General features: G+C 42.2%; 1 protein-coding gene across 4 annotated transcripts in view; it reads left to right on the top strand.

Annotated features, from left to right (window-relative positions):
* The window catches only part of CSNK1G3 (casein kinase 1 gamma 3), a 204,229-nt gene that overhangs the window by 168,539 nt on the left and 11,695 nt on the right, over positions 1–23,995 (top strand). For 3 of the 4 annotated variants that reach the window (XM_068246924.1, XM_068246900.1, XM_068246909.1), the window contains 5 exons: positions 72–156; positions 1,255–1,403; positions 5,202–5,297; positions 12,154–12,249; positions 22,333–22,439. In XM_068246924.1, the coding sequence (XP_068103025.1) occupies positions 72–156; positions 1,255–1,403; positions 5,202–5,297; positions 12,154–12,249; positions 22,333–22,439 (533 nt within the window). The remainder of the gene's footprint in view (positions 1–71; positions 157–1,254; positions 1,404–5,201; positions 5,298–12,153; positions 12,250–22,332; positions 22,440–23,995) is intronic. The other variant, XM_068246916.1, reaches the window with a different exon arrangement.

Here is a 23,995-nt window from a genome sequence, read left to right as displayed (position 1 = left end):
CCAGAAAATAACTTCTATTTTCTGAGGCTCATGACAGAGCTTTCATTTTAATAATTTGCCTTTTGTTTTAGGCGGACACATTAAAAGAAAGGTATCAGAAAATTGGAGATACTAAGCGAGCGACTCCAATTGAAGTACTTTGTGAGAACTTTCCAGGTAAAGACTATTTTTTATTTAGCTCTTCCATACAGGTTCTTAACGCAATAATTTTTGAATCGGGATACCATTTAGCCAGTAAATTATGGCATCATCCGGAGTCAAAACCTCTTGCTTTTACTGATGGCTGACATGGCACAATACTTTACGAATACAGAATATTAGAGGAGGGTTCACACAGATTTGCGGAAAAAAGTGTGTATTTTCACTTTAGCGAATGATTGCTAAGGACATAATACATGCAATGGACCAAAAAGTGCTGCAGGCTGTATGTTTTATTTCCACAAGTGAAAATTCGCATTGGATGTGAACGAGACCATTGATTTACTTTGCTTGTAAGTTCCAATGCGAATTAGCATGTGGAAAAACTTTTTGCAAAACGGTGAAGTGTGAATCCCACCTAAGTGATGGACTGGTATGAAAATTGTTCTTCGTTTTATTCTACACCTTTCTGTAAGAGATTACTAGAAGTCATGTGCCCCTCGTGCCCACCAGGCTGCACCTTCACTCTCTCTCTCGCTTCGAAATAAACCTTACGCCACACTCAATAGGGAAAGACCTGAGTGGGGCTGATTGTTGTCCTGTCCCACAATTCCCTTTCACTTCCGTACGACATTTGTGGCTCCTCTTCCACAGAAAGATCAAGTGGCTCCCTCCATACCCTTCAGTAGTAACAGTTGGAGGGATCTGATGAGGGACCTCCCTCACCTCATAGTGAACCATATGATAGAGAAGCGACAGTTTGCACCACTCTTCTTCCATTGCGAGAGGTTGGGCTGCTGCAATCATCCACTGATTCACTCCTAGAATCTCCTGGCCCACAGGCTTGAAGATGATGAGTGACCCTACTATAGGCCGGGTCACATAAAAAAAAAAAAATTTACACACTTTTAAAGATATCTAGTCCATTTTGAACGGACAATCTCCCTGAATTAATGGATGGGAGTTACGGCTTTGCCAGCTGATGTCTCTCACACCTGAATGGCTATTTCACATGACTTATTTTTTCGTGGATAAAACCTAGTGATATTATTTTTGTTTAGACTTTGAGCTTATTATTACTGTCTTTTCAATTACATTTTAATTTTTATATTACAGAAGAAATGGCCACGTACCTGCGATATGTAAGGCGGCTAGATTTTTTTGAGAAACCGGACTATGACTATTTAAGAAAACTATTTACAGACTTGTTTGATCGAAAGGGATATATGTTCGACTATGAATATGACTGGAGTGGGAAGCAACTTGTAAGTATTCTGGTTGTTGGCACATTTGATTAAAGCTATTGCAAGTCGTGGACCTTTTTGTCTTCAAAAAACACCTCATAAACATAAAAGGCATCCAGCAAGTATGCTGTGTGATCTTTGGCAAGTTTAAGAAGCTTGTTGATTGGAAATATATTATTCATATCCTTATTTTCTTTTGACACATCTTCTCTTGTAGACTTTTGCAGCACAAACTTGATGCATCAAGCCCAATCTAGTGTAATTTACATTTCAATTCTCTTTCAATTATTTCTCCAAAGTTGCATGGTTTTGTATGGCAATGTAGTGTATGAAACAAATAGCCTGCCATTCAGTCTGGTTGAAGTTTTCTGTAACACCAGATTTCCCACTGATCAGCCATTATCAGTACATGAACATTCTAGTAAAATGCATTGGTGTGATTGAGATGAGATATTCAACTCCCACACTATTTAAAACTGGAATAAAAAAATGTGCTTCTTCGAGGAGTGAAATATGAAAGGCCACTGCTCACCTCCCACTAGAATATGCTTGTTGTCTATTAAGTGGCCATTAATGATACCATTCTTCAGACTATCTGTTCTACAATTGGATCATATTATTGATTGTATCGATCCATTTTTCAGATCAATTTAATTGATCTGATTAAAGTGAATAGCAGCTATCTCGAACAAACGTTTCAGATTAATCGTCCAAAGAATTGTATTGTTAATGGTAAGCGAGAAGTGCGGTGGTGAAGAGGTCGGCTATCCTCACAGGCGCTGCTGGAGAGGTAAGAGCCGCAGCTACAGCTACAATATATACATTTAAACAGGGAGCAGGGACACAAAGGCACAGTATTAGAAAAACAAGGGGACATTATTAGATACATGTGGAGGTAGCGGGCACATGGGGGAGAGAGGCGGAGACACGGGGGAGATGGCATGGGCAAAGGGGAGGTAGTGGGGGCCCTAGGGAGGGCAGAAGAGGACACCTAGCGATAGCAGGGGGTGCTGGGGACAGAAGGGGGATACTTGGGAGGACAGAAGAGTGGACCTGGGGACTAAAGGGGGGACCTGCAAACAGGGGACACCTGGGGACAGAACTGGGCATCTGGGAGGAAAGAATGGGGCACCTAGGGATAGAAGGGGGCATGGGAGGATACCAACTGTGGGAGAACGCTCCTGGAACATGGACGCACCAGGTTTAGTATCATTTTTTTTTCCCCCTGATTTTTGTCCTCTAAACCTAGGTGCGTCTTATATTCCGGAGCGTCTTATATGGCGAAAAATACGGTAAGTAGATCTTTTGATTTAAGTATACTTGCAGTTTTTTATACTTTAGTTTTTTTTCTGGATAACATAAGTACACAGATAAAGAGGAGTTAATTCATATATTTATTTCTATTCTTCATTACATTAATAAGACATTTCACCGCTATCACAAGTGGCATCCTCAGTTAACATCAGTAGAGGGAAAATTCCAAGCTTCTGCCTTTAAAATCCTATAAGACTTGGCATGCGTAGGATAGTTGATCCATTTGAAATGACATGCATAAAACAAATTGAGTAAGCTGGTAGATTTATCATTAGAATTGACATAGAATGTAAAGCTTTGTTGCTGTTCTTAATTGATCACTTTTTCTTTCAATGCAAGAATTTGTTTTTATATAATTGCTAGCTTTTCACCTAAGCTTGGAAGCTCCTGCCAGCATGAGGATAGGAGCACACTAGGCTGTGCAAAAACCGTGCGGCTTCTGAATTTTTGGTGCATTTGCACTTTACATATTTCAATAATTTTCCTTTTGCAATAGAGTAAAATAGAGTATCATATTTGAAAAAAAAACAACTGCATATTAAATGCAGTTAACCACTAGGCGACCGCGTCACGCCGATGGGTGTGCACACGGCGCCAGCCCCAGGACTGCCCAACGCCGATCAGTGTCCTTGAAGCGTGGTTTGGAGATCTCTCCGCTTGGATGACGGACCTCCGCTCTGTCTTCAGTCTTCAAGCCGTCTATTAACACAGTACAGCGCTGCGATCTAAGGCAGTGCTGTATTGGGGACATCCGTGCAACACGGCTGTGTCCTCCCCCCCCCCTGGTGGGACACCGGAGCAATCAGCTGTGATAGGCTGAAGCCTATCACAGCTGATCGCTGTAATTGGCTGAGGGAAGGAGGGAGGGTGGGGAAAATAATAATTAAAAAAAAGCTTTTGTTATTAAAAAAAAAAGAGAAAAATATTTGTAAAAAATAAACATGGGGGAGCGATCAGACCCCACCAACAGAAAGCTCTGTTAGTGGGGAGAAAGGGGGGGGGGGGGATCGCTTGTGTGCTGAGTTGTGTGGCCCTGCAGCGAGGCCTTAAAGCTGCAGTGGCCCAATTTGTGGAAAATTGCCTGGCCTTTAGGGGGGTTTAAACCCGTGATCCTCAAGAGGTTAAACTCTCATCCTCTGCGTCTCCATTGAAATGCATTAGGTGCATTTTACTTGCGTTTTTGAGAAATATTCAGCAAGTCATGCATTTTGAAAAACACATTGTAAAACTTAGAGATATGCATTTTTTTATGCGGCTCATAGACTTACATTATGAGCAACATTGCATGTGATTCTGCTTAGTGTGCTCCTAGCTTGAAGTAAATTTGTTTGTGTGGAATATTGCCTTCGTATTGCCTTTCAGAAACGTCATGTACCATGTTTCCCCTATAAGAAGACATACCCGGGAAATAAGGCCTAGCTTATATTTCAAGCATGCTTGAAATATAAGCCCTACCCTGAAAATAAGACCTAGCTGTGGGACGCTTTGTGTATGGGGAAGTGTGTGGTCTCTTACCACACCTCCCCTGTGGCTGCATTTCCCTCCGGTCTAAGTAACTTCTCCTTTTTCATCGACGGCATAGTATTCAAGATGTAAGGGCGCCCTTTGACCCTCACACTGTACGCAGTATGCTTTGCCGGCTCTGCACTGGCGCTCTCATCTTGTCATAATTATGTGCTCCCGGCTGATGCGTTCCAGGTGCATATTGATTATGACAAGAGGGTATTGCCAGCGCAGAGCTAACCTAGCGTACTGCGTACAGCATCAGCGTGAGGGTCAAAGGGCTCCCTCACAGCTTGAATACTATGCCGCCGCTTAAACCGGAGAAGTTACCTGGAACGAAGGGGGACTCAGCCACAAGGGAAGTGCGGAAAGAGACCACACACCTCCCCATACACAGAGCGCGTCTACCCCTCTCCGGAGAGCATGACCTTGTCCCCCCAAAAAATAAAATAAAAATAAATACATAAACCCTAGCACATATTTCTCCCTGCAAAAGAATATGACAGTGTTTTATATTCAGGGAAAGACGGTAGATGGCTGTTTTGTTTCACCCAATGTTTTACAATGATGTGCGTAAAACAAGGCAAATGTGTGGACATGCTTGTCAGTCATAGTAGAGAAGGTCACTATTTGATCACTGAACTTGCCATAGAGTTGTGGTCAGCTTCAGCCATAATTCATGTTCACACTTCGGCTTTATGCACATCATGCTGGCGAAATCGGCAGTTTGTATTCTTTCATTGTACTCTGTAGCTGAGGAAATTGGATCAGCAGTGAGCTGGCTGCAGCAGACAGGATGCCATGATCACTGCTTCAGCAACCCATTGATTGGCTTGCTTTCCTGCTATTGTGACAAGTGAACCACACTTGCCTCCACTCCTTCATATCACTGAGTGAAGTTCTCCTCATGTATACCAGCATTTTGCTTTGCTTGCTAAATTACTAGGAGTCTTTTTTTATAATTCAGAAACCTCTTTTTTTTTTTTTTTCTCTCCATAATAGCCCACACCAGTTGGCTCCATTCATGCAGATCCAGCTCTTTCATCGAACAGAGAAGCACATCAACACAGAGATAAAATGCAGCAAGCCAAAAATCAGGTAAGTTTTACTTGCTGTAGTCTTTGCTGTAATATTGACTTATGTTTACATTTCTCAAATGTTTCTAATAATTTCTATGTTGTGAAATAATACATATAATCATTGATCTATGCATATTTTAGAGATAACATGTTTTTCCCTAATAATGTTGTATTTTTTTTTGTTTACATGTTAACTCCTAACAGCAAGTACTTAGTATTGTAATATACTTCTGTGCCTTCTAATCTAGTCATTTATATAATGAGATTTTAGCTTTCAGCGTTTTGATCAGGGCAAGTTAGACATATAAGGCAGTCAGCCATTTCTGCTGCTTCTCTTATCAAAATATGTCGCACTAGGGTGACGCCACTGGCCCCCATGCAAGTCTTAGCCTGGCCCCCGGGTTTAAATTATGAGGAATTGCTATCTTATTTTATTTTTTTATCTTGTTAACTTTGAAAATTGGATCTCAAGTGGGTATTTCTAATATGTTTGATCACTTAGGATGATATTTCCAGTGAAATAGTCACTTTAAAGGTACCCATTCATCACTCAATTTTGTGGGCCGACTAGAGGGAAAATTGGTGCTGTAGCATGGTAACCAGGTCGATGTTTTTCAATTCATTTAGGGGTAAAATCAATCGAAAGGATTGATCGGTCATGCTGGAAAACATCAGTCGCAAGGCTTCTCTCGGGTGTGCGGTGGAAATGGCGAATAACGTATTGCGATAACCAACGGTAACCTGGTCAGTGTACCACCCCCCAAGTGTATCTGTGTCCCGTCTCTCCACCCCTCCCCCGTGGCCAGTTTAAGACTTGCCTTTCTGCCAGCATGATTTCTGGCCTCCTCCGGTGTCTGGCTTCACAGTGAGTGTCTGCACCATGTCACACAGGCGCATATAGTGACGTCCTATATGCACCTGTGTCATGTGATATGGGCACTTGTGGTGACACTGGAGGAGGGCAGGAGTTGCTCTGGCAGAGAGGTGAACTTTTAACACTGGGCATGGAGACGCATACACTTGGGGATGGGGGTACAGGGGGGACGTGCTGGTCTGTTGTCTTTTTATTATTATTATTTATGGGCATCTTTACGTGTCTGATTTCAGATTTTTGTGATTGGAGATGTAACTAGGCAAAGTGGTAGATTTGACTGACTAATTGAGTTCAGATCAGGGAGTGATTGATTGTGCCCTATTGGCTTCTGCATGGCTAGCTTGAAATACCAGTTTTTATTGTCAAACAACTGTAGGCATTGCAATTATGATTAAATATGCATCAGGTATTATGAATTAGGGCTAGCCTTTGTCACATTGTTGGTTCTTTACATATGCACACCAGAAATGTAGTAGAACATCCTATGGGGTTATAGATGTAATTAGCACAGATACTTGAACATATTCATACAGTGCTAAGCAGAAATGGTTGAGCACTGGCATTGAGTGGCTGAAAATATGCTTGGCTTAAATGAACTTGTTGTAATAAATTCAATTGGTGGAAAGCCTTCTTAGGTACAGGCTTTTACCACCTTGTGTCTGGGTCTCGCCTGACTTTACTGAAAGCCAGCTGTGCTTCCTGGAGCAAGATTCTGGTCACTGCCACCACCAGTATGACAACCAGGAACACCACTGTGAAGTCATGAAGGAGAAGTCCCTGATTGTGCCTGAGATGTTTACAGGGAAATGCTTATGTGCCCTGGACCTTACACTATAAGACAACGTTCAGCGCAATGTAATATACCTGAATGCAGTAAACTTAGCCTTGGCCAGAATGTGCGGTTTGCTGGTGTCTGCCATTTTGCCCAACAATGTGGGTCAATAAAGATCTTTAATTTGCTGAATGTATAGTGTTTCTCGGTGGTGTGGGGGGTTTGGAGGGGCAGAGGTGGTAAAGAGGAGGACTTTGAAGGCACGGGGTAACAGAGGTGAGACACAGGGTGACACTGAAGGTACAGTGGGGCACAGAGGAGGTACAGGGCACAAAGATTGCTCAGTGTTTTGACTTTGTCGTCTACTCCTGGTACTGTTTCTTGTAACTGAGGGGCATTCATGAAGTTCAGATTTAATGTACATTGTATGCAACTTGGAACTGAGCCAATCATATGTACTTCCTGCTGATTTTGATTGGCTCACTTGGAATGGGAAATGGAGAGCAACATTTCCAGTAACTAAAGGTAGAGGTCTGCACGGGTCTAATTTTTCAATCCCGCACCTGACCTGCAGGCCTCCAGACCCGCGACCCGTTTTTCCATTTTATTACAAAATATACATTACATATCCAAGCCATACAAACCAATGCATAACTAATATACAAACCAGAGGCAAAGAAATGTTTAAGATAATTTTTTTTTTTTTTACGTTTGACTTACCCTCCCTGGTGGTAGGATTCCTTCCAATTTTAGTGTCTAAAAGCGGACAATTTTTTCATGTGCTTTTAGACCCTAAAAAGCATGTAAAAGATCATACCACGCAAGAGTCTGCAGCGGCCCCAACACTTACTCGCCTCCCTGGGCTCCAATGCTGCAGTTTTCCCTCCAGCCGCTGGGTGGCCCTATAACCCGGGGGGATACAGAGCCTTGGAGGAGAGGAAGAAGAATGGCAGCCAACGTCGGGACCCCTGAGAGGTGAGTTAAAATGCCCGCTGTGCGCATTGCTCTGCGGCTACCCCAAGTGTAGGTCAGGTTTACCGCTTTGATCTGCCGGTTTCCGCACCGACTGTAGCTCAGGGTTACCGCCAAGGAGGTTAATTATGTCTAAAATAGTTCTGTCCAGCTATGAAAAATTAATGACACACTTGCATGTTACCACTTAGCCTTAGATACTAGTGTATGGAGGAGGGGAGAGTCTCAGGTTGAGATTAGCTGCAGCAAACAAGTAAATAAGTATTCTGCTTGCAGCAACCATTACAGATTTTGGGAAGCAAAATATACAGAATCATCTCATGCTTGCTTGCTTTCACTACCCGCGCTCCCACCCACAGGCCGCAACCCGACCCGCTTAGAATAAAAACGGATACCCAAATCTGACCCACATTTTAGGTAACCTGCAGGTAATATTATAGGTAGCAGAATTGTGCTGGAAATGTAGGCTAAATTCAGTGCTAAAAGCTACTGTGTCCAATAACCCAATAATTGGCATCTGAAACAGTGCTTACATTGAATACATTAATATAAAAAAAATAAAAACTTTTCTTCCAAAAATAGATTTGATGCTTTTATGAGCAAAAAATATTTTGTCCCTTGCCTTTGTGACCCTTGGGTGCATAACTGGAAAGCTTTTGTACACTTCCAGTATGTAGGGTGAAATAAACAATGTGTTTTCTTACATAAGAGTTCTTCATTAATTAGGCCTCCAGTTTGCAGTACAAATCCTAATGATGGGAAATTTGCTCAGTTTGAATTCTCCGATAGTTTGTTTGGCATGCTTTGGCATATTGTACACTTTTACCTGAGGTGCGCTTTTTTTTTTTTTTTTGCCCCAGGGTTTCTAAGGGTTTGATTTCCTTTTGCATAGGGCTATATTTTGGGGCAATGTTGTTAGATTCAGATGAAGCACTTATACTGGGCCTTGTGGATGAAATATTTGTGTCCAGCTATGCAATACATTTACAGTTAACACTCCTAAATACTTTTCTTTCACCATAACTTTTGACTTTGTGTGTATTCAGCAATCTATGCTTAGAATCATGCTTGGTGAAAGTGTATATAGTTGACTGTCCAAGATGGAGATTGGGCGGTTGCTGCAGGTAACATGAAAGGTTTCAGAGATCCATGTGTGCCTTAGCAGCATCCAGTGCTGGTAAACTACCGAAACTGTAAATCCTACTAACCACAGGAAACTTAAAGTGGTGCTGCTCTTGTATCCCCAGTACCAGTTGTGTAATAATGAAAGCATGCATTGCTTTATAGAGATTGTGTGAAAGTGCCTCCAAATGCCATTTTTTTTTTTTAATATCAGACAGCTGTTGCCAAACAGGCAGCTATCTTTCTGATGGGAGAGCAGCTGTCAGATACTGATGGCATTCAGAGACACTAAATGAGTTATATGGAAAAATGTACGCTCTCCTCATATATCATAACTTGAAGGGTTACTTAAGTTAAAAAAAAAAACAGTTTAACTTACCTCGGGCTTTTTGCAGCCTCACTGCAATCCTGCTCTGCCTGCACCGTCCTTCCGCGACCCTCCGACCAGCAACGACGACTCCCTTAAAGCTGGCTGGTCGTGGCTAGTGCACATGCGCGTCCCTGAGCCGCACACGCCCTGATCTTGCTGCCGTCGTTGGGAGCATTCTGTACATGTGCAGTAGCAGTTTTCTCATACTGCGTACGTGTAGAATGCTGATGTCCAATGGGGAGACATGTGGCCAGCAAGCTTGAGGGGGTCGCCGATGCTGGCTGGCGGGTCGCAGATGGATGGCACGAGCGCAGGATGACTGCAGGGGGCTGCAAGAAGCCCCAGGTAAGTTAAACTGCTTCTGTTTCTGTCGCATTCATCGTTAGCGATTTATCACACGCGGTTACGCCGTGCACCCAATTGAGCTGGTCAGCCCAAGATTTTCCAGCATGTCTGACCAATGTATGCGACCAATTTCAGCCAGAAATTGGTCTTATCGTCAATCGGGCAAGCTCTTGGTGGCACAGATTTTTATCCAATTTTGTTTATAATTATCGAATCGTATGGTTGATCAGTTGCCAAGTCGAGGTATCTCTAGGCACCTTAAGAATGCATTGCAGGTGTTTTAGCAAGCATTACTAAAGCTGCTTACGTTTTTGCCTCGTTTATCTGTTTCCCTCAGTACCTAAGTGCAGAAATGAGTTACATTTGCATTGTTTCTAGTGCTTTTTCAATACCAGAATGGGGCATTGGCGCTAAAGGGCAGTGATGTTTTTTCTTTAAAATGTTTACTCCTCAATGGAAGCCTTTGTTTCTCCTAGATCAGTCATGACTAACCTTGGCACTCCAGCTGTGGTGGAACTACAAGTCCTATGAGTAATTGCAATACTCTGACAGCTGTAAGCATAACTCGGGGAGGCAGAGGCATGATGGGATTTGTAGTTTTGTCACAGCTGGAGTGCCAAGGTTAGCCATCACTGTCCTATACTTTATAGATCCCCCTCTTCAACACTGCCGAGGAAGTGGCTTTTGAGTTTTGGGCTAGTCCATCTCTCCATAGGGGATTATCAGCATAGCCTTTATTCTTTATAAAGACAATCCCTGAAAAAGATTTAAACAAAGATGCTGGCCAGCCTCCCTGCTCATCTTACATTTTTTGGCGGTTGGACAGAGCAACTGCTATTCACTGAGTGCTTTTGAAAATAAAGAAAAGCCTGTGAACCACCCATGAGGAGATGGGCTAGTCCAAAACCTGTCAGTCCTGTCAGATTTGTACTACCTACTAGTGACAGCAACATAGGAGAAAAGTAATTTATGGTTCATTTTACTCTGGATGAAACATACTTCTTATATGTGTATGTTTACATATATTTTAAATTGTATGGTTTTTGTGACGGTGGTCCTTTAAGCCTGGTACACACGTCCGATTTTGATTGGTCAATTTTACCACTTCCATGTAGCATGAGCGCTTACCTGCACACTGCACAATCTGTTAGGCCCCATTCACACTTAGAAGCGCAAAATGCCAGCGATTTCACGCTGAAAAATCACTGGACAGTGCAGCGATTTCTCCGCGATCGCGTTTAGCGCTTCTATAGCACTGAAATGCGATCGCTGGGAAATCGCCTGAAAATGGTGCAGGCTACGCTTTTGCGTTTCGCGATTTTGGGCGATTTGCAGTGATTAGCATCACCCAAGTAAGAACGGGCCCATAGGGTTTTATTACACTAGCGCTTTCAAAAGCGCTAGCGTTTGAGCGTTTTGCCGAAATCGCAGGCAAAATGCTCAAGTGTGAATGGGGCCTTACTTGAATTCAAAATCTGTTAGTCCTCGTGCTACATGGAGGTATAAAATTGGTCAATCATTGACCAATCAAAACTGCATGAATGTATGCACCCTTAGAAGACATATGGCTTAGAAGACAGATGGCTTTTATTTTTTGGGATGTCACTTTAATCACAGGGCTTGTTCAACAAAATTAGTTTTTGATGCTTGAAACAGTTCACATATATGTGTTCAGATATTTATCTGGAGTTCAAGTACTAGGCACTAAAACACGGTAGGTGGGAACTATGTACTGAAAGAATATTTTATTTCATGACCCTCTCCTTCCTTCTCACCACCACCTGGTTTTTAAATTCCCTCTGATGATTATAGATCTGAGAAAATGACTACCTACATTTCAAAGTCTTAACTAAAGCACTACATCAGATCGTTACACAAATATTCAGTAAAAAGCAATGCTGATGTGTTTTACATTGATTGTCCTGGGAATTCTGTTTAGAACAAAGAGTATGTATAAATATATGCTTTCCATGCACATTATTATGTGTATCTGCTGCCATATATTTATATGCTGTGTGCACACACATACCGGTACATGCGGATGTATAAAGCATCAATGTATGTGTGTACTTATCGTCTGAAGTATTTTTGTTGTGATGAAACCCAAGCATTCGTGGCATAGATTGCTGCCTCTTTCTCTGCTCTTGTGTAATCTCATAGCTGTAATTCCAGCTTAACCTCACTGGATTCTACTAAAAAAAGTGGCTTTTCTTTTTGCTTTTACTAGAGCTTAGTTTGCATGCAGTTCTTGCTTTAAACTGTAGTGTGTGCTGTAGACGTAACTGTACATAGCGTAGTATAAACTGCTTGCTGTCTTTATTTAATTTTCACATGTTGTGATGACGCATGAGGTGTTTAATATGTTTTGGGTTTTTCTCCTTCCTCTTCCATGCATGTTTTATGCATTATATAATGGGCAGTCGGCAGACCACAGGGCAGCTTGGGACTCCCAGCAGGCCAACCCCCACCACCTAAGAGCTCACCTAGCAGCTGACAGACATGGTGGCTCGGTACAGGTATTTTCTGCTTCTTTGCATGACTGACTACTTGCGCGTCCCGTAACTCCAGCGTGCCCTCAGGTCCCCTAGCATGCTTGTCGTTTCTAGCTGGTATGCTTTTCAGTGTGTTTCTGATTGCATTGCTTTTCATTTTGTTGCTTCAGAATGGTTTATTAAGCAATGTAAAATGCTTCTCTATGTGTGATTATTTTTATTAATTTTTTTTAAAGTCTGTGTTTTCATTGTTTTAAAGTGACTGTGTAGGCAGATTTCCTTGTTTGTTGTTGCACAGTACTGGACAGATTCCAGTCATTGGACCCTCAGTCTGCTTCACTTTAAAGAGCCAGTAATTAATTTTACCAGAATCAAATGAGGGAGGCTACAATCGTGCTAAACAGATATAGTGAAGGCTAATTGCATCTGCAGAGTAGCAACCAATGGTGTGTGAGCTGGAAAAGGGATCTGGTTACATGCATCCAGTTCATAGTGTTTTTCTTATAGACTTCATTTCAGCTTTATTATTTTCCCATGAAAAATGTATTGAGGTGTGTGTGTATGTAAATATACGTGCGTATACTTGTGTGTTCATAAGTATGCATAACCTGGCAGAATTTGTGGTTTCTTAAAGGACAACTGAAGTGAGAGGGATATGAAAGCTGCCGTATTTATTTTTTTAACAATACCAGGTGCCTGGCTGTCCTGCTCATCCTCTGCCTCTAAAGACCCGTACACATGCCTGATAACAACCGCCTCAGCCGAAAGTCAGGCAAGTGTGCAGCTGCAGCCGACCCTCAACCCACGAGCGGTCCGCCCGGCGGATTAACTCACCCCCATGGCGGCCAATTGCATTGCCTGCACCGTTCCGTCATGCAAGCACCACTCCATCGTCCCTCCACCCCCTGCATAGCAACAGAAAGCTTTGTCAGCTACAAAGTTGACTTGCGTCTCTACAGGCCGGCCAGCAGTGTCACAGGCGATATGTCAAGAGTTGTCTACGCACCTTTATACTTTTAGTCGGAGACCCTGAACATGCATATGCAGATCAGGTGTTTCTGATAGTGTCAGATCTGACAATATTAGCTTTAAGCTTTTTTCTGGGGTAATTCAGACACTACTGCAGCCAAATAGATCAGCAGGGTTGCTAGGCAACTGGTATTGTTTAAAGGGAAATAAATGGGGCAGTCTCCATATTCTTCTCACTTCAGTTGTCCAGTTGATGATAGCACAAAAACTTTTCTTTCACGTATGGTTAGTGATTGGGTGAAGCCATTTATTGCCAAACTACTCTTTTTAAATCCTAATCCCTTTTACAAACTACCCAAATGACCCTGATCAAAAGTTTACGGTACTGGTGATTTGGCCTGATAACATGCACACAACTTAACACAAACAGGTTTTAAGGGCTATTAAAGGTAACCATCTTCACTTGTGATCTGTGTGCTTGTAATAAGTGGGTGTGTATAAAATGTCAATGAGTTTCTGGACTTTGGCTGCACTGATGTTTTTTGGACTCCAATGCTGGGCATGCACGGTAATTTGTTTCCTTATCAATCGAGCCGCTGATGGCTCAAGTGATAATATCCGGCAGGTCCGATGACCCGCCAGATAGATTCCCCGCGGGCGGACAATAGTGGGGAATCGAGCGGCTGATAAGGCATGCCCGCGGGGACGGGCGGGAAACGATCCGTGCGGATGAGTGATGACGCGCTGGCTCGATACCGGCGCATAAACTTACCGTGTGTGCCCAGTATTAGTCATGAGGAAAGCAAAATAAATGCCAAAGAATCTGTGGAAAAAGGTAGTTGACCTCTATAAAACAGGAAAGGCATATAAGAAAATATCCAAGGAATTGAGATTGCCGATCAGCAGTGTTCAAATTCTAAGAAGTGGAAAGTTAGGTTCTGTTGAAACCAAACCACAATCAGGTAGACAAACTGAGGTTTCAACCACAACTGCCAGAAAAATTGTTCGGGATGCAAAGAAAAACTGACAAATAACTTCAGGTGAAAAAATTTTACTTTTTGACTACGACCATAAAGGCTACATTTGAAGAGGGACAAACAAAGCCTATGATGAAAATTACTCTATTCTTACTGTGAAACGTGGTGAGTCACTGATGGTTTCGGGGATGTGTGAGCTATAAAGACACAGGAAATTTGGTCAGAATTGATGGCAATATGAATGCAGTAAGTTATCAAAAAAACTGGAGGCAAATTTCCACTCAACAGCTAGGAAGCTGAGCATGGGATCTACTTGGACATTCCAACATGAAAGTGATCAAAAACACAAGGCAAAGCTGATCTATCATTGGATACAGTAACATAAAGTGATGGTTTTGGAGTGGCCATCTTGGTCTCCTGCCCTCAGTATCATTGTAAAATGAAGAAACCGAGAGCCCAGTATAGTGTAGTATGTTATCAAACAAGTGGAAAGTTAAAGCGTGAGATGTAGATACTCACAAACATGGGTTACCACTTAGGCAACCACTGTATATGCAAGTGAGGAGATTAGACCTGTCCTCACTCAGGATTAAGATGTCGCTCTCTGTAGATCGGAAAGAAGGTGGTAGGTCACCCCTCCACCAGGGGTGGACACAGTATTGTGGTAAGAGAACAGAGGCACTAGCAGGATAAAAGGTGATACAAATTCTAAAAAGTTGCTGGGAGGCAGTGGTGGACTTGCCTCCGAAAAGCAGACACGAAAAACTGTCTGAATTTATACAAACACATTTATTAAAGGATGCCCCAAAGGATGCAACGTGTTTCGCAGGCACAGCCCGCTTCATCAGGCAATAAAGTGGGGGACAAACTGTGGACAAGTATCGTTGTGTTTCTATGGGCAGCTTTACTGTTTAAGAACATAAAGTGCCTCATCCACAACTACCAAAAAATACTTGTCATTGATATTAAAGGGGGACACTACACAGTTTTATGAACTTGTGTATGTAAACTTTTTATCCAGTCAAAAGGTAGTACTTTGGTGATCACCACACCATACTGAAACCTTAATAAGAAACTAGCACACTTTGGGGTATATACCCTATTTTCCAGAATATAAGACCCACTTTTCCTCCCCAATAAATGGGGGGAAAAAGTCCCTGTGTCTTATATTCCAAATACAGGGAATCCCCGACTTCTGAACGCCCGCCAATACGAACCGCCGACCCGCTGCAACGTCAGGGACTCCCTGCCTTGTCCCTTTGTGTGGTCCTCCTCTGCGCTCCACGGGTAAGAATAGCGGGCGGAGATGCTCACCTTCCTATCGATTCCAGCCCTGGGTGGTCTGCTGTGTGCTCCTCGTCTCCAGGATCTCTCCGATACCCCTGCAAAAGAAGTCAGTGGCAGAGCGGCTTACCTTACTAGCTATTCCAGCCGTGTCGCTCTGCAGACATCTTGCGTACCTCTAGTGATGGCTCCGGTTGATGACTATTTAACAGTAGCCATCATTGGAGGAAGCCGCGTGGTACGCCATATGTCTGCAGAGCGCCGTGGCTGGAATGGCTAGTAAGGTGAGCCGTTCTGCCACTGACTGTTATTTTGCAGGGGTATCAGAGACATGCTGAAGGCGGGGGAGCACACAGCGGACCACCTAGCGCTGGAATCGATAGGAAGGTGAGAATCCCTGCTCGCTATTCTGTCCCAGGGGGAGCACAGACATACAGAGGGAGGAGGAGGGCTAAAGAAGATGCCCACCAACACAGGAGGGGGCAAGTGGGACAAGATTACCAAGCACCAAGTGAACATGGGACTTCAAGTGACACTAAACTTAAAGTTGCCACCTATCATGCATGAAATGCCAAAAAAAGTGTTATTTAGCTTCTGGAGTAAGCTGCAATACTTCACCAAAGAGGAAGCTATTAACATTACCACCTTCTTTTATAATGGAATAAACTGGTTATTGGCTTCTTCCTTATCATACGTCTTCCTGCCATGTTTTTTTTTTTTTCTTCAAAGCTACAGGTGCACTTTACACCTATATTAGTCTTATTACTTTTACTATTGTCACCGTGTAGACAGATCACTGCAGCAGCTATAAAATAGCTGCTAGGAGTGCTTGGACAAGTTTATTGCCACCCCACACTGCAGCAGATGTTATGTAACAGTCGTGACAATAAAGCAAGATGTTGATTAGAGATATATGCAGCAGTCTGTGAAACCTGAGATTGTCCTTTCAGTGTGAGAGGAATGTGTGCAAACAGTACATGATTACCAGCCATCAGAGACGCCACCTGGATACACATTTTATTTTTTATGGGAACAAAGTTTTATATTTCATATGAGTCCATATAAAGCGGTTTCCATCTGCTAGGCTTTAGCCTCACATCACAAATGGAGTACAAAAACATTTCAAGCTTAACTCCAGCAGACTGATAGAAGTATAGGTTATATGAAATGCCTTTCCTCCTTAGGGCACTTTTCCACTAGCTACAATCATCTACAAAAAGTGGATTGCAGACGTTTTTCCCATCACAACAGCACCGCCATTAACATGTAAATCGTGTTGCTATTTTATACTAGTGCGATTCCTTTTGTTCAAATCGCAGTCACCAGCCTACACAATTTTTCATGTGGTCATACTCCTACACTCCACGTTTCTAGGTGCAAACACACGGAGTGAAAATTGAAGGAATCGCATCGCAAGGCGACTTTGCATGCGGTTGCACTTCCAAGTGGAAAAGGGCCCTAAAAGATTTGTATTCTGCTCAGCCATTTCTGTGATTCAGATGCGTTAGACACAGCACAGCCAACATCAGCCGCTATATTTAGCTATATTAAAGGAAACATCCAAGCAGCCCAAAAAAATAAGATCTACTGAACCTTGGCCTTGAGGACTGGAGTTAGAAATCCCTGGTATACCCCCTTATCACCAATTTAGTACAAATTTAAACTTAAGTGGATGGAAAGTTTAAGAGGGATGGTAAGTGTGGAAAGTTTGCATTACCAGTCAACAAGAGATTTGAGACCAGCTGTTACTGCCGTCATTTTGAAGAGGTTATTTGATTACGTGAAATACTGATCATGTGGATTTAATTCTTAGTCCATTACCTGTAAGAAATACGGCATGCAGATGAGCCATGTCGGAATCCCTTAGCTGTAAGTGTTTCCTCAAGAATGAATTAGAAAGTATTACATTAACTTTAAGGTGCCCATTAATGGTGGTCTCCCAATCAATTGATCGGATCGGGTATTGTTAATGGCAGGGCTGTGGAGTCAGAGCAATTTTGGGTGCCTGGAGTCGGAGTCAGGAAAAAATGCTCCAACTCCTAATTAATTTAAACTGTAATTAAAATATGAAAAAAATGTTCTATTTCTCAGATAATAGTCATCATACATAATTTACATATACAGTAATAGCTGTGCTTAGTCCATAAAAATGAAACCAACCAATCAAAATTAGTTACTTGTGCTGCTTCAATAAAGCAGTCCCTGTATTTTTAAAGTGAAATATACATATCTGGTTGTGACTGTACACTATATACGATGTGTACACAGGAATCTCTTAAATATACTAAATAACATCTATGCTGTAAGAATAAAGCCTGATGTGTAGCCGTGTCACTAATAGAGATGGTCAATGAGATGGAAATAATTCTGCATTTATGCTGATTTATACAAATGTATGCACTCTGTTTGCTCATGAAATCAAATAATTTGATATGTTAAAATTTGGTTTGGTGACTACGAATTAAAGGGTACCTGAGACAGATAAAAATGATTTATACATACCTGGGGCTTCCTCCAGGGCCCTTAAGGGCATTCAGTCCCTCACTGTCCTCCACCACCACGTGGATCTTCTGCTATAAGTCCCAGTAATGCAGCCAGTCAGCGCAGTCCGGCCACGTGCCGCTCCTACAGCCAGGAGCATTCTGCACCTGCGCAATAGGAGCACTGCGCCAGACTGGCTCAAGTACCTGGACTTATAGCAGAAGATCCAGGTACCGGTTGAGGACAGCGAGGGACTTATTAGCCTGAAGGGGGCTGGAGGAAGCCCAAGGTATGTATAAAACTTTACTTTCATCTGTCTCAGGTTTACTTTGTTACACAGTAGTACTATACTCTACATATGCACTCCCCAGAGCTGCAGGGAATCCACTGAAAATGTTGTGCACATTGAACACAGAGGTGTTGTCTATCACCCATAAACCTGGTTCAGATTGTGCATGAAGAATGTGTAATAGAGGAAGAATCTCCTCATTCCCCTGCAGAGTACCTGCACATCACTCTTACATGTACTCACAGTTACATTGCCTAGGGCCTGATAGATGTTCTTTGTTCCGGTCTGTACCTTTTACAAGTACTCTTACCAAGGACAAGTTTTAGTCTATGAATAAAGGGAATAAATATGGCAGTGTACATATCCTTCTCACTTCAGCTGTCTCTTAAAATTCCTAAGCTTTGGCACTTAAGAGACAAATTTCATGTTACGTTCTTTTAATCAGCAAGATTGTAATATGCACATTAGAGGAGTCTGAGTTGGTGGAATCCTAAACTGAGGAGTCTGAGTCGGTGGATTTTTGTACCGACTCCACAGGCCCTGGGTAATGGTGCCAATCAACAACAGACTGTTCTTTCAGTTGTTACGTCAATCCGAATTTTTGATCGACACCTGTTTTAACATTTACTAAATATGAAATATGCTTTTTCTACCTACTTAATATTTGTGTTGTACTGTCCACATTTTGATTTCAGTGAATGTAATCTAGTAAATAAAGAGAAAACTGTTCCAGGCATTTTCCATCTTTACTGTCTCTGACTGAAGCCAATCCTGATGTAATTTTCTCCTCTGTCTAAAAAGGGCTATGCAGAACTGCACTGTCATATCTGTTTGCTTTGTAAACAGATGTGAGCAGAACATAGATCCGTTTTCAGCAACTGCAGTAGAGGGGTGAGGTGATTTATCTTTTATTTCCCTCTGAGCCTCATGTCACACTGAACTGCCCTCAGCCAATCAGCAAGAAGCAGGAATGTGAGAGGGGAAGAAGGGACAATGACGAGGCTTTTTTTTTTTTAATCTTCCCCAGCAGTGTATAAGAAAGAGCCAGGCTGACTGAGATAAGATGCATTACAGCAGACACATTTATGATTATATTGGAATGCTTGCAATGCAGGGTCAGGATGTAGACTACATAATAAACACAGAGCTAACAATCCTGCTTTATGAATGGAGAGTAAGCTTCATTATTACTGCTTATTTGTTTCAAGTTGTTCCCATAATTTCTGTGCTGAATGCATAACAAAATATTTTGCATGATTGCATGGACAGCATTATGTATGAGATCGTGAACACAGGTTCTTAATGCTATCAATTTAAAGTATCTTTGTAAGTGCTGTATAGAGAACGATTTCCTAGGCTTTCCCATCGCTAAATATAGAATGGCTTACGAATGGTAACATTTTGTCGGAACAGTTGTTAAGGGTGCACGCGGCGTCTTGTTTAAAAGGGGGCCTGCCAAAATAGAGGGAACGGGGCACATGCGATGTGCACTGTAGGTGAAAGCGCCCACTATTTGTAGCCACAGTGTGCATAGCCTGCGCCCTTCTAAACAGGATGTGTTTTTGGGGGGAGGGGTTAAGGTTAGGTGCTAGGGGGTTAATGTTGGTTGCCCACCGAGGGGGTTATGGGTTACGCACCATCAGGAAGGGTTAAAGGTTAGGCACAATCAGGGGGATTTTAAGTGTTAGGCACCACCGGGGAGGAGGTTAGGTTTTGGGCACCACCAGGGGAGGGTTCTGTGTGAGAGTAGGGAGAAGTTAGGTCATAGTGAAATCTTGGTAAATATTATCAGTATTTTGCCATTTTTAATGAAGTAGTAGAATATTGGTAAATTTACTGATATTCTACTACTGCTATCCTGCACCGTTTTTAACAGGCGTCTTTTTCAAATGTATGCACATTTTGTATAGTTCACCTCCTATAACCCTGTTACCTACCATCATTTAAACTGTGTAACTTAAGTCACAATTGGTTGAAAAAATGGTTTTAATTCTTTATAGCCTGGGTTTAGGTTTTCTATAGGTAAGCGTACTGTAGAGTTTCATTTTCTAACCCTGGGAAGACTATTAATAGGCAAGTTGGCTTATTCTGTAACTTGGAATCCAATGATTACAGAATGCACAGTATGGCATTCTTATGCAACGCATGTTTATTTTCTAAAATTACATTTGGACTGTTTTTATTTCATAGTCCTTGAAGGAAATTGTGCTTTATAGCAGCTGTCAGAGATTTTATCTCGTCATGTTCATTATTTCCATTTTCCAACATGAATGCTTTACATGCTTGAACTGCCTCATAGGGGGCATATCTTTAAAGGTGCATAGTTAAATTACTTTGTACTTTTTACTTTAAAAGAATGGCTTCAGGCCCTTCAAAGTCTATTTTATGCGAAGATAACAGTATTTTTCTGGAACCATTTCATGAAAGTCTTAAAGTGTACCAGAGCTGACAAAATAAAAAGATTTTATACATACCTGGGGCAGCTGCTAGAGAGATACATAGAGGGCACACTTCTCCTACATAAATTGGCCGTGATGATGGAAGTGCGGGGACCCGGTCCCCAGAGCTGCAGACATTGAAGGACGGTGGCGTGGGAACAATCTAGGAGGATGGGCCTGGAGGAAGCCCCAGGTACATATAAAATCTTTTTATTTTGTCAGCTCTGAGTCCCTTTAAACTTTAACCAAGGATTGAACTTCATCCCAATCCGTAGCTGTTACCCCTTTCCCATGAGAAATCTTTACCTTTGCTTTAGTAGTGCATTATGCTAGGAATACACGGTTAGTTTTTAAGCTGATAAAATGGTTCGATAGATAATTTCCGAAATGTCTGATCTCGCTTTCGATTCTTTGGCTGCTCGTTTTCTGATAGGAGTGAATGAAAAAAGATAAGAAAAACAAGAGGACGATAAGAATCGAGAGCTGAATCGAGCCGCAGAAACGATCGAGAGCAGAAACGCACGGCAGAAACGAACAGTGTATTCCCAGCAGTAGGGACATCTGTGTGGCTGATATTGTGGGGATGTGTGTGATGTCATGACCATGGCCATGACAGTTTCCTTTCTTTGAACCTTGTTGCAATGGGGGGAAATGACATCTGGTTCCAACTGCCAAACAACCAGTATGTCCCCCTGTGCATATCTATAAAAAAAGACCAACCTTTTAAGCTATTGCATTGTGAGTGGGTGTGGTTATAAATATAGAAGTATGGCAGTCTCCATATCCCTCTTGCTTCAGTTGTCCTTTAAAAACTTTATAAAGTTGGCACAAAATTTTCGGTGCAATTTTTGGAATTTCCATCTATGTGTTGAATCTTGTATCCCAAATCTTTACTACAACGGGTAGGGCAGACGCATGGATGATGTGCCATAAAACATGCCAGCAGCTCATTACATCCTTATAATTTCTGGCAAGGCTTGCACCATCCTAGTTTGTGTAAATTGTCATACATGGGGAGGAAATCTGAACCCACTAAGTTCTGGCTCTTCTGCTACAGATTGACAGGCTTAAGGGCCAGTTCATATATCAAACCTAATGTACGAATCCTTGTTAGTGAAGGTAATTGCAGGTCATATATGGCCTGGTGGGTGTTCAGTCAGTTGGGTGCACTGCAGAACAAGCATGGTATTGCTTTTCTGCTGCTTATTTTCTTGAACAGTTGTCAGGTAGAGGTAAATATCTAAGTCTTTCCCACATTTTCATGTACAGGAGAGTAAAACTAAACTAATACTGCAGCACAGCTGTGTATATGTACTTTGAATTTTTTGTTTTTTATCAGAATTTTGGGCAGGTTATCCATTGTTTGCAGCTGTAGTTGTCCATCATGGATGCCTGTCACATCACTGGAAATGCACTTGAGGACTGTGACGATTTTTGACCAGCAGCCCTTTTTGCATTAAACATTTTGTGTGTTACACTTTTGTGCCCTTGTTTTTGTTTGTTTTTACATAGAAATGCAGTTAAATGATCAGGAATGAAATAACGCTTGCAATGAAATATGACCTGCTGCAGTGACTATTGCAAGGCCTCAGCTGACCTGTTTTGAGTTCTCAAGAGTGCTGTTTCATTTATGCCCTGAACAGTATTTGTTCTTTTATTTGCTTTCTAGGTTGTAAGTTCAACAAATGGTGAGCTAAACACAGACGATCCCACAGCAGGACACTCAAACGCACCCATCACCGCCCCAGCTGAAGTTGAAGTCTTAGATGAAACAAAGTAAGTCCAACACCACTGTTGCCATGCTGACCAAACGGGCTACTCCTTTATTGTATTAATGTGTAATAAATATGGTGATGGGAAATAGTGTGGTGTGTGTTTTTGTTTTATTTATAGAATGTAAAAAAGTATTTGTTCAGTGGAGTGAAAGAGCATGTTATATTTCCCATTATTTTTTTCTTTTTAATTACTTCTAAATTCATGCTGGCAGATATAGCAGTGGTTAGTTTGACTTTATTTAGTAGCATGACCCATTTCAGATTACTTGCCCACATTTGTAGAAGGTGAAAATTCCCAGACTCCTGTGGTCAGCTCCATCCAAAATGGATTTTGTTTTTGGTAGAGTGAGTCAGACTTCTGCTGAGTTGTTATGAGTCTTTCATGTAGTGTGGCTTTGAACTCAGAGGGAAGCATAGTGGTTAGTATCTGACCACCATTTCTCAGTTGGGCTTCAGACTTGTTGCTTTGATCAAAGGCTTAAGAATAGCTTTTACAGAAAATGGTGCAGACTTGGAAAGTTACTTTTTTAAGCATAACAGCTAAACCTTGTAGAGCAGGGGTCCGTAACCTCTTCCGGCCCGGGGACCACTTTCTGACCAAATTTTTCCCCGGGGGCCTCCGGTGCGCGTGACCTAGTGGACAGTGTCGTGCACAGGAGGTTACAGGGGGGTCTGGGGTGCTGCAGCACAGCTAGCATAGTTGCCCCAGTATAGGGAGTTTAGTTGCCCCAGTATAGCTAGTATAGTGCCCAGTATATAGCTAGTAAAGTGCCCAATATATAGCTAGTAAAGTGCCCAGTATATAACTAGTAAAGTGCCCAGTATATAGCTAGTATAGTGCCCAGTATATAGCTAGTATAGTGGCCAGTATATAGCTAGTATAGATAGTATGGCTAGTATAGTGCCCCAGTATGGCTAGTATAGTGCCCCAGCATGGCTAGTATAGTGCCCCAGTATGGCTAGTATAGTGCCCCAGTATGTGTAGCCCCAGCATGGCTAGTATAGTGCCCCAGTATGTGTAGTATAGTGCCCCAGTATAGCTAGTATAGTGCCCAGTATATAGCTAGTATAGATAGTATGGCTAGTATAGTGGCCCAGTATGGCTAGTATAGTGGCCCAGTATGGCTAGTATAGTGCCCCAGTATGTGTAGTATAGTGCTCCAGTATAGTGCCCAGTATATAGCTAGTATAGATAGTATGGCTAGTATAGTGCCCCAGTATGGCTAGTATAGTGCCCCAGTATGTGTAGTATAGTGCCCACTGCTCTTGATGCCTTTCGGCGTTAGGTGGTCCTGGGGCTGCCACCTTGCCGACACCTAAGCGATTAAGTGGTCGGGAAGTGGTTAATTCACAATAATATTTTTGCCACCTCTGGCAACACGTCAGCAGAGATTGATGAATAGGTAGAGTCTTATTTACAGTGACTGGTACCTTGATAGTCTGATGCCGCTGTTGTTTGTAAAGAAGTCATGATACTTTTTCTGTTTCCAAACATTTCTTCACTATTGATTAGAATTAATAGGGTGATGTCCAGAAATGGATTGAAACATCAGTTTC

This window comes from Hyperolius riggenbachi, chromosome 1 (assembly GCF_040937935.1).
Source record: "Hyperolius riggenbachi isolate aHypRig1 chromosome 1, aHypRig1.pri, whole genome shotgun sequence".
Lineage (NCBI taxonomy): Eukaryota > Metazoa > Chordata > Amphibia > Anura > Hyperoliidae > Hyperolius > Hyperolius riggenbachi.
The sequence above is the reverse complement of the archived record's forward strand: the minus strand, read 5'-3'. Positions and strand labels throughout refer to the sequence as shown.